This window comes from Osmerus mordax, chromosome 3, assembly GCF_038355195.1.
Source record: "Osmerus mordax isolate fOsmMor3 chromosome 3, fOsmMor3.pri, whole genome shotgun sequence".
NCBI classification, from domain to species: domain Eukaryota; kingdom Metazoa; phylum Chordata; class Actinopteri; order Osmeriformes; family Osmeridae; genus Osmerus; species Osmerus mordax.
Genome location: NC_090052.1, coordinates 2,617,475 through 2,628,376, shown reverse-complemented (window position 1 = coordinate 2,628,376; position 10,902 = coordinate 2,617,475). Strand labels below are relative to the sequence as shown.

The 10,902-nt window shown below is 47.7% G+C and overlaps 1 protein-coding gene across 1 annotated transcript in view; it reads right to left on the bottom strand.

The window, feature by feature from the left end:
• Positions 1-615, bottom strand: part of hdac5 (histone deacetylase 5) — a 13,375-nt gene extending 12,760 nt beyond the window's left edge. The window contains 1 exon segment of the mRNA XM_067231443.1: positions 451-615. Coding sequence (XP_067087544.1) covers positions 451-615 — 165 coding nt within the window.
• Between the last annotated feature and the right edge of the window lie 10,287 nt (positions 616-10,902).

The following is a 10,902-nucleotide window of genomic DNA, read 5'->3' as shown; positions in this document are numbered from 1 at the left end:
AGAAGTGAGTGCCGCTTGAAAAAAATCAATGTAGTTTATGTTTCAATTGGTCGCTGTCATCTTCAATGACAACACAGTGATGTAGTATCCATTCAATGCCACACTCCAATGCTGCCTGTTTCTGCTTTCTGTCACTCTGCCTAGCTGTTTGTCCTTGCCTTCCTGCCAGCCTGCCAGCCTTCCTGTCTGTCTGTCTATATGCAGGGGTTCAAACAGCAGAGCCTCATAAGGAGGATATTTGGTGCTGTTATAAACAGTACCAAACATGGGGAGAGTGACACTCACTAAGTCTGCCAAAATGCTTGCTGCGCCTGCACAGTAGCTGTACGCACACACGCTACAACACACTCTTACTCCCCCCCCCCCCCCCACACACACACACACACACACATCCGAGTCTAGGCTGCAGAGAGAGCCTGTGTGGCAGAATCTCAAGGAGAAAGGAGAGACAAACAGCCCACTGCGGTGCTCCTCTCCCGGGGCCAGGGCGTCCGTGTCTCCCCTTGACGCCACACCCTGCATGCCAAGCAGCACCTGGCAGGCAGGCAGGCAGGCTGCAGCCCACGGAGCACCCCCGTCTTCACTCTCACTCTGGACTCCGGAACATTCCTCCATGCAGGCTAATCGGATCTCCAAGGTTCTGTTTCGGGGAGCTGAATAGTGATCACGTGTGCGTGTCTCATATCAAGTAATTGTATTCTTAGATTCTTGATTTCCTATCCCCCATTCATTGAGATTTTAGGTCAGTCAATGATTAGTCAGACAGTTGAAGTCCTTTGGCAATAAAATTCCACAAATAGCCTGTAATAATTCCTATAAGGTCATAAAGATGTGTTTTTCCCAAGAATAGTGCAGACAACATAGTTTATGTTTAACCTTTGGTTATAGTGCCATAAATAGAAGGGATGTGATGTCACTTAACTGCATGCATGCTTGAGTCTTCCTAGAAAGACATACAAAGGTCACGTAACTATAACGAAGCTGTCAACGCACAACATGAGCCTCGCAAGCCAGACCTCTCTTAGTCGGCCTCTAAAAACCAACTGACGCTTGCTGGCTTTCCACAGTGTCCGCTGACCACTGAAGCAAGTGACCAGGACTCTGACCCGTAAAGTGTTATCAATCCGCCATCCATCCAACAGCCTCATTAAAGAGAGATTAGGGAACTCGACCACTAAATCTCCACATCTGTTGCGGGCTGCGTCATGTAAAACACAGAGAAGGGACGTCAGAAATCTTTTTTTTTTTTTCAGTTCAACTGAAATAGCCTAGCAGTTTGACGTCCGACCTTAGCAAGCACGCGCTCCAGTGAGAGCTTGGGAAGGGTGCAGTCATAGCATTGTCCTCCGGTAGAGACCACAGGTAAATGGAGGGAAAACTCAAAATAGCCAGCTTTGATAACATACAGGGGTCAAGAAGGTTGCCCACCTCAATGGCTCGTGTTGTTGGGCACTAAGAGGACAGTGATTGGCCCCTGACTTGTGAGCTTGACGTTGACAGAGGACACGGCCAATCAGAGGCCGGCCCCTCGTCTGTCTCAAGAGCCTGTTGAAGCAACTGACGCAGGCCGGCCTCTCAACCGTCACGAAAATCAGCCCGTTTGGGCCTTGCACAGTACGCAAGTGGAAAGCATAGCATTTCTTTCTTTTTTCCAAACTACAAATACAGCTTATCTGGCCAGGCTGCTCCTTAATCAGACAGTCACTAATGTGGTTTCAGAGGAGTTAGGCAATATCCTTCCTTTACCATCTCCCTTCTCATTGCCTCAGCGTGTAAGCCTGGCTACTGCAGGTCAGAACCGTGTCAGCTGTATGCTAGTCCACTCTCCCTCCTTAGGCTGCTAACAGTGGACTAAGTCATCAACTGCAGTGCAACACAACAGCACCACCAACACTTCAGCTGTCACCAGCAACAAGTGAACGATGTCCCCATTCACCCAACACAAACCCCACAGCTCAAAATGCCTTTTTCTGTATCCAAACAAACCATGTAACCGGAACAGTCTGAACGCAATCTTGTGTATGCACTCTCATCTCAGTCCATAAATGTCAAACCAGTCAAATCAGGCTCCTTTTATGATATCATTATTTCCAAATTGGACAACCAACTTGCAATGATTTCTACCAATGTCCATTCAAAACAGTCTGTGAAAATTGGCTCCTGGTAGATAGATCAAAGACGGACGTCTATTGGATGAGGAGAATGGAGCCGACTTAGACAGTGCATCGTTGATCATCAAGATTTGATAAAAGTCACAAGAAAAACATTGGCTTGCCACATAGTCAGACACTGTGAATTACGTTTTAGTAATTACCGGTACTGTAGGCATGCAACAGGTCATTGGTGTCCAACAGTGTACATGTGTGTTAAGCCATTTATCTCCTTCACATCTGCACAAGCACTCATCGTACCAGATATCCACTGGTTTAACGTCATTCTCTGTACTCAAGACACTAAAATCCGACAATAATAAAATAGCAAGCTAGCAAGCTGAAGTACATAGCAAGCAGGACTGTAAAATGACAGTATCTAGATATCTAGCTTTCCTCATTAAAAATTGCTAGCTAACGACGTTCCCTCACTTGCAGATGCCTGTTAGCCAGAAAGCTGGTTTGCAGCAGTTGTTAAAGGTGTTACAACGAATACGCCTAAAAACTAGTTTTAGTGATCTAATAGTGCATACATTAAATATGGCTAGCTAGCTAGCTACTGTAACAGCTACGTCATCTAGCTAAATGTCATTGCAAGTAACGTTACCTATCAGTTGGCATGGCAACCGAAACCAACATCAAAGAAAGATCAGTGGCAATGACGTTTAGCTTGCTAATGTTATAGCTAGCCTCCAGGCTAGCCAAGATGCTAGCACTAGCCATCCTACAGTAACTCAACAATATATGAGCTAGCTGCTTCAGTACAGCTGCAACGTTAGCAGTGAGCGAACAATGTGTTAAGTATCATCATTTTGTCAGCACATTTTGCTATCTACCTGATTGTCGATCACCTCCTCACGTCTTCGGGAACCGCTCGATAACCGTTGCACCTCTATGCGGTCGTTTCGGTTGTCTTTTTTATGAGAAGATGTCTACATTTTCCTGTCACAACTCTCTCTTTCCTCCATATTCGCAGCTCCTCCACCAACAACAACATTACTGACGTCTCCCCCTGCCACGTGACTCGTCTGTTGCTGCTAAAAATAGATGGTTCACCACACCAACTCAGAAAGGGGGACAAGATAGCATTTAAAAATGTCTTACACCTCCTTCTGACGGCTACGTACAATCAACCCAGACAGTCGGTGGTGAAGTGAACAAGGTTATAGACGGCCTATCACAGTCATCCCAAAAATTGTCAAATTCATAGCTTGTCTTGACTCAATGTTGCACTTTCTCCATAACGCTTGATATTATCTAGGGATCTATGGCGCCCTCATTCGTTTTCAGTGGCAATTGTGCTGCTACTTGACTCGTTGAAGTTGTTGGTATGGTACCACGGTGGTAAGAAAAATCTGGTTGTTAGCTCTATTCTAATTTGCGGTAATAATCGACATTACATGACCAACTTTCCCATGCTGCCATTTCAGTGAGCAATATATAATCAACTCTTCTTCTATGATGGTCAGGGTGTGAACTATTTAAAAAATAATTAATGCCAAACCAGGATAGTACGATTGGTTCCTTTGTAATTACTTAATTAAATCTTGTTAGACCTTAAACGTGTTTTAGTCCATTCTCATGTAATTATTGAATTATTTAAACGGAAGGTGGCCTTCAACTGTGGTAGATATGAATGAGATGACCATTCCAAGGCCCTGTCATCAGACTAACATGGCGACAATCGTTTTTGTCCTGTCAACCACTCAACAATCCTAAACTATGCTTTTATTGAAAACAGAAAATTGGTTTCTGCTGTGACCCTCTGAACAGGGCATTCCTCTCACCATCTAACCCTGCCTCCCCATTATGTCTCTCTCTCTCCTTCCTTACCCTATTCTTTCCAGACAGTTTTTCTTGCCAGTTACCTTGTCTCTAACCACTATTGACAGCCCTGTGAGCCTCCTTGCGGAGGTGGGCAGAGAGACGTCATAGCAACAAAGTGATGACGGCTCCCCCTGACACTCTCTGGATCCCATTCATGTGGACCCAACAAAGAACTGATGGACTCACGCTGGAGAGATAAGGCGTGCGCTGGTTAAAAATAACATCAGGCAACGTCCACGCGGCTGCGGCGGTGGCGGCGGCCTGAATGAGGTAGAAAGCAATCAAGTCTGTTCCCCGTCGGTCAGGCACGGGAATGAGGAGAGGACAGGGGGCGATGATCAGAAAGAGAAGGGAATGATTGTCGGAAGGGGCTGTTCGACACTGTTTTGCGATGAAGATTGAATCCCTCGGTGAACCTGCGGCCAAGGATGAAAAGGACACCAGTGTCCGAGTTTACTCTTCAGTGTTAGCGTTTGACTCATTTTTTATTCCAATGAGGGTCGTCCAAGATTATGTATATGTGCAGGGACGTGCAAAAAGTGGGTATGCGCATGGGGGGAGAGAGAGAAAGCAAGCATCTGACTCCCAGGGAGTCAGCCATCTGACTGGCTGAGCGGTGAGGGAATCGGGCTAGTAATCCGAAGGTTGCCAGTTCGATTCCCGGTCATGCCAACTGACGTTGTGTCCTTGGGCAAGGCACTTCACCCTACTTGCCTCGGGGGAATGTCCCTGTACTTATTGTAAGTCCCTCTGGATAAGAGCGTCTGCTAAATGACTAAATGTAAATGTAAGAAGGAAAGACAAAGCGAGATGTACGGAAATGCAACAGCATTCTTTATTGTGATTTGACACGATGAGATGGGGATGTTGATGGTTGTCTGTCAACAAGAGGGATAAAACTCTGCAGTAGGCTGACTTCCATCCACACGCATCATTTTCCGGAGATAACCAACAGATGAAAAACACAACAGCGGTATGTTAGATGGTTATCCTCACAGTGCAGTTCCGATTACCTCCTTCTCTTCTCCTCTGAAAGATCCTCCAGATCTGTGACCTTGAGAGCACATGCACTGCTTGTACTCGCGAGCCTGAAAGGCCACAACTGAAGGCCAGAGTTGGTCTCAATTCTACAACTAGGACCTGAAAATGTTGGCTCGACGTCCTACACATTGTAATGTGATAATACCAGATTACCTCCGATGATTAACCACCCTGGAGGACTCGATATAGAAAGGGGGTGAGCAGTAAAAAAGAAAAAGAGAAAAACAGGTGGAGGGTTGACAGCTGGAGCCTGTTGCCACGGCAACGCCGCACTTGTTATGCTGAGGGTTAGTGTTGGTGGTGTGTGCTGCTGGAAACAGACAATGCTTCAGTCGCATCGCCCGGCAACACAGTCGACATGCCCGGCAACACAGTCGACATGGCCGGCCCTACTGCGCAGCCCCCTGGAAACCTGGGACAGTATACGCTAACCAACACACAACACACTCAGGTTATTTTGAAGGGTGTGTTGTTGAAACATGTTAGGACGCACACCTTCGTGACTCTCTCTTGCTCCCTCTCCCTCCCTCCCTCCCTCTCTCCCTTTCTCTCTCTCTCTCTATCTCTCTCTCTCTCCTCTCTCTCTCTCTCTCTCTCTCTCTCGTCATTAAACACACACTCTCTGTGGCCTGAGACCCAGCCCTGTCGATTGAAGCTGAAAGGCTGGAGGTTGGTTCCACCTGAATGGACCCTGCGTTGGTGCTATTCCTGGAGCTGCGCGGGGACGAGGGGGGGAGCGATGAGTCAGACATGAGTCACAATCATCTCAAAGTCACTCTCCTCTTGTCCTTTCCCGCCTCCGGCTGTGGAACAGGAAATGACAGAAGGAGGAAACAAAGCGGCGAGCGCACGTATTACCGTTCTGACATTGAGAGAGGAGCGGACAGCATTAAAAAGGAAGGCAGAGGAGTGAGGATGGAGCTGAACGCAATGTCAGCCTTTCGTTCATTCGTCTTAAAAAAAAAAAATCGCATACAATTCACGATTGAATTGACACGCTGTCTTTCCTTTAACCCCATACACACCTTTACGTGTACCTTCACATACAACACAATGCATGATTTGACAATAATTACGTCAGCATCTATTCTGACATGAACGTCTGGCTTGAATAGGGGTAGCTTCAACCCTAAGATGAAGGGCTAGGGGTTTATCAGGTTTCCGTTCACTATGGCAGTCAGGTGGCTGAGCGGTTAGGGAATGCTAAATGACTAAATGTAAATGACATAGCATGCTGAACTGGGGGCCAATTAGATGTGAGCATACAGTATACATGCTCAAGAGGGCGCCATTCACAAGGATTTCATCAGGCCCCATACACAAAGTCTAAGATATAACTTGGTATGCATTGAACTTTTTGTATTATTGATTTATAATTTAGGTAGACTTTGGCATGATGTTTTCAACATGACAATGGCTTGATGATACATGTAGCCTTTTAAATTAGTTTCATTTACCTTTTGGTTGTCCTCGACTTTACTTGTTTCTTCAGTTAACCAAATGATGATTGTTATACAACCTTAATAAGAAACAATGGTTCTGCGTAATTTATGGTTAAATGATGATTAGTAGGTTGGATCTGACCTGAGAATCCGACTGAAATAGTTTAAAGAAAGGTTGGGGTAAAAAAAAAAAAACTGGTTTTACTTCTTTCCCAGAAACATTTGAAGTTAACTTCTTACAGACATATGGTACTTTACTCAATTACAACATCACAAAGACCCCTGAATGATATTCACTGCCCTCCCAATGCCCCTCCAGTTTTCCTGACACACCTACTCTCCTATCCTCTCAACTCGTTTGTCTTTGACCTCATAGTCCACCCCCCCAGTCTACCCACCCCCTAAAGTCTACCACCCCCCACACAATCAGGCCCCACCTCTGTTGTTGCCCCCCCCTTTTCTCTCTCTCTGTCTCTCTCTCTCTCTCTCTATCTCTCTCTCTCTCTCTCTCTCTCTCTCTCTCTGTCTCTCTCTCTCTCTCTCTGCCTGTGTCTCTCTGTCTCTCTCTCTCTCTGCCTGTGTCTCTCTGTCTCTCTCTCTCTCTCTCTCTCTCTGCCTGTGTCTCTCTCTCCCTCTCTCTCTTCCTGCCTCACTCCCTCCCAGTTCTCTGAAGTTGGGATGTGTGCGTTGGAACAGGAAATGAACGCAGAGAGAGGAGGCAGGCAGACTGAAACCGTGCACACACGCAAAGAGCTCTCCCTCTCTCTCCCTCCCTCCCTCCCTCCCTCACACACACGCACACACACACACAGTCGAGTCCAGAGCTCTTACAACCAGGGCTGGAACTTTGAGCCCCAGGTGAAAAGAACTCCCGAGGAGGAGGAGGGGCTAGGGCTGGGGGAGTGGCCGAGGAGGAAGAAGGACAGAGCGAGGAAAGGCTCCGACTGGAGAGAAGAAGGAGAGGGGTGAAACACAACAACCTGTTACTGTGATCTGGGACTGTGGCAAGAAAACTGAGGGAGAGAGAAACTAACTCCGGGATGATTCTGCTCACCCCAACTTCCAGGTAAAGTGTCAGTTTAGCCTTGAATTAAGACGTGTATTTACTGTTCACTGTTGACTAGCTTGTCGTGAGTCCCATTTACCCCGGGTTTTACCAATACAGGTTTGATTGAACCTTTTTCGTCTTAGATTCTTAGAACGGAACAACAAATGGGAGGTTTTGACATTGGTTTGGGCATTTTGCATCAAAGTTCAAAAGGAAAATGTATACATTTTGTAGATGACTTTCCAGGATAAGGTTTATCAGAATAAGTCATTTGTGTGCCGTGTAGGATGTGATAGGGGATGGACAGAAGGCTTCCCATGGAAATGTTGTTGGAGGGTTTTATGGGAAACCAGGAACTTAATTTTGCAAGCCAAAGGGCGAGGACCAGGGGACTGGATTGTAGAAAAACAACCCATATCCAAAAAACTGAACATCCTTAAATTGCTCCTGTTGCTGTTGTTGTGATGAGTTGACCAAGCACATGAGAGGAGAGGTGAAAGTTCAACCACTGTTGTGAGTCACATGCCGATCAATCTGTGAATGACGATCGCGTCACATGACACATCTCATGGCCTCTTCTCGTGGTTATGGGTCACCTTCTTGGTGACCACATCTGCTTTAGACTTCATACATCTACTGTACAGCATGAGTCTACTTTATATCTCCGACCTTTGCGTGCTTCTGACAGGGTAACACCTAGGTTGTGAGCGTGAAGAGAATGGGGTGTGTGTGCGTGTGAGAGACAGAGAGAGTGAGAGTGTGTGTTGTTGTGTGAACACATTCCTGCCCCGGCCTGGTTTGGGTGGGTGTCTAAGGGAGAGTCCCAGGCTTGGTCGCACTCGCACATACGGAACATTCCTACAGGTCTACAGCTCTAATAGTGACACACACTTGCAAACACACACACACATGCAGGGCAGGTATTTTGGTGAGCTGTTGCTCTGAGTGCACTGAAAAAAATGTGGTTCCATGGGCCCTCCCATCATTATTCCTCTTCTTTAGCTATGTATTGTTGTCAAATTTACAACCAACATTGTCCTTCCTCAGCAGAAATGCTCTAGGGCGACGCCATTGTTCTGTTAGGAACCCGGGGTAGTCCCATTCAAAGGTTACGAAAATGAGAGGGGAGAGAACACAGAGAGCTAAATTTGGATGGGTTGAGGAGTTAGGCATGGGAGTGTGGAGAACCACAGTTTAGGGGTGGCCCACATCTGCAGGAACCAGCCCCACACAAACACACACACACTCAAGTACACACGCAGAAATTCACAATGTCTCACTGCGTACACATGCATGCAGTGCGCGGGCCTCTTTTCCAGCCGTCTGGACTTCCTGGCAGGAACCAGGGACAGGGAGCGAGGTCAGGGGAAGCAGAGCGGGAGGGAGAAGAGAGGTTTCCGTGTTTAAACATCCACTGAATGGGATTCGCCTTCTATTGTTCTACCTCCTCCAGCAGCAAAAGGGTGTTCCTCACTTGGGAAGATACCGGGCTCGCACACCTAGAATGTGCACCTCGGGTTATCCGTTTCAAGCTTTGACGCTAACGGTTTGTAAGCTAATTCTGTAGGGTTTGGGAGGGGAGGGGGGGTTAATGTAGTCTATCTGTTCTCACATCTGGAACCATTGTGCAAATGAGAGGCAAAGCAGTGAAACTCGCTGTTGGCAGATTTCTATGAAAGTGTACGGAAAGAGCTTTGTATTCCTTGAAATCCTGTAAATGCAAGCTTAAACTGCTTTTTACTTGGGAAGGGCCCTGTTTTCAGACTTGCATCGACATGATGAATCATGGTGCTGGGCATATCTGTCATTCTTCTTCTTTCTCTTTTTTTCCCCTCGCGGTCGTCAAACAGGTTCCTGTGCTCCCATTTGAGCAACAAAAGGCACCCATGTGAAACCTGGCAGCGCAAAGCGCTGGTGGCTCCCCCCCCTGCTCAGATATGGATATGAAGAGTGCGGGGACAAGCTAGCATAGCTTTATCTCTGAGGCGAGGATCCGTCCCTCCCTGGGTTTCTGTGCCTTTGGTCAACCACAGGATTGCTCTTCTGGTGCAGAGCCGCCCTCCCTCTGCTCCGGGTAGGAGCGAGTGGGCTGGGCTGTTCCTTCGTGTCAGCCACCTCCCTCTGCTCTCCCCACATGTTGGAGCAGGCCTGCTCACAGCCAGAGTAGCTCGGTTGCTGTAAATGAGGTGTCAGCAGTCGCTGAACTGGACGTTTGCTGTTGTTGGATGGTATTTGTGGCCGAGTTGGCAGCTTGGGGAAGTGTCGGAGAAGGTGTTAGACGGTGGCGCGAGCAGGGTGCAGTCATAGGAGTGGTTCTCGAGTTCCACACAACAGAGCCTTTGTGTACAGTGTCAACAAAGTAATGCCGGAACAGTTCTTTCACACTTTTACTCTCTCTCTCTCTTTCTCTCTCTCTCTCTCTCTCTCTCTCTCTCTCTCTCTCTCTCTCTCTCTCTCTCTCTCTCTCTCTCTCTCTCTCTCTCTCTCTCTCTCCTCTCCCCCCTCTCTTTCTCAATCTCCATCTCTGTCTCTACCTGTCACTCCCTGCTCTCCTCTCCTCCCCCCCCCCCCTCTCTCTCTCCATGTCTCTCTCTATGCCTCTCTCTCTCCCTCTCTCTCCATCTCTCATCAGCAGACATGGCAGAAGAGGACATCCCCCTGACAGCCTCGCCTGTCCTCTCCCTCCCCGAGGTTTTAGATAGCACGTTGTTTAGTCCCCGAGCTCATCTGGTGTCGTCACAGTCAGGTTAGACCAGACCGACCGCCTAGAGACAACACACAGAACCAACCAGCCAGGCTCCCCCTCCTGTCTCTGATTGGACCAGCAGCCTGGGGATGCAGCTGATTTGATAGCCTTGATAGCATTATAAGAGGTGTTATGGGAAATGTATGGACAGTTCAGATAGTTAACAGGAACATGGCTGTATAGCGGTAGTAGATAACATAGAAAGTGTAATCAAGAGGGCTAATGCAGGCGATTGTAGATGTTGAATTGAAAGAGCGATGATGACATCAAAGCCACTCTAAGACCCTGTAGCCCTCAACCACCATTGACTCTGTGCTTGCAGTAGACAGGAGGCAGTTAATGTGTGGCGTTGATCTGTGGTCACAGATAAGTGAGATGCTTGAGGTCTGTGGTCTGCTGTGTTTGGAGCTGGAGAGAGAGAGGGGGAGAGAGAGGGGGGGGGGAGAGAGAGGGGGGGAGAGAGAGAGAGAGAGGGGGAGAGAGAGAGAGAGAGAGAGAGAGAGAGAGAGAGAGAGAGGGAGAGTGAGGGGAGATAGAGAGAGAAAGACTTGTTTTGACGACTCTACCAAGGCCCGTGCGCGAGGTCAAGTTGTTGTCCCTTTGACACGACACAGTGGCACAAGCGGGAGGGATGTAGAACTTTCATGC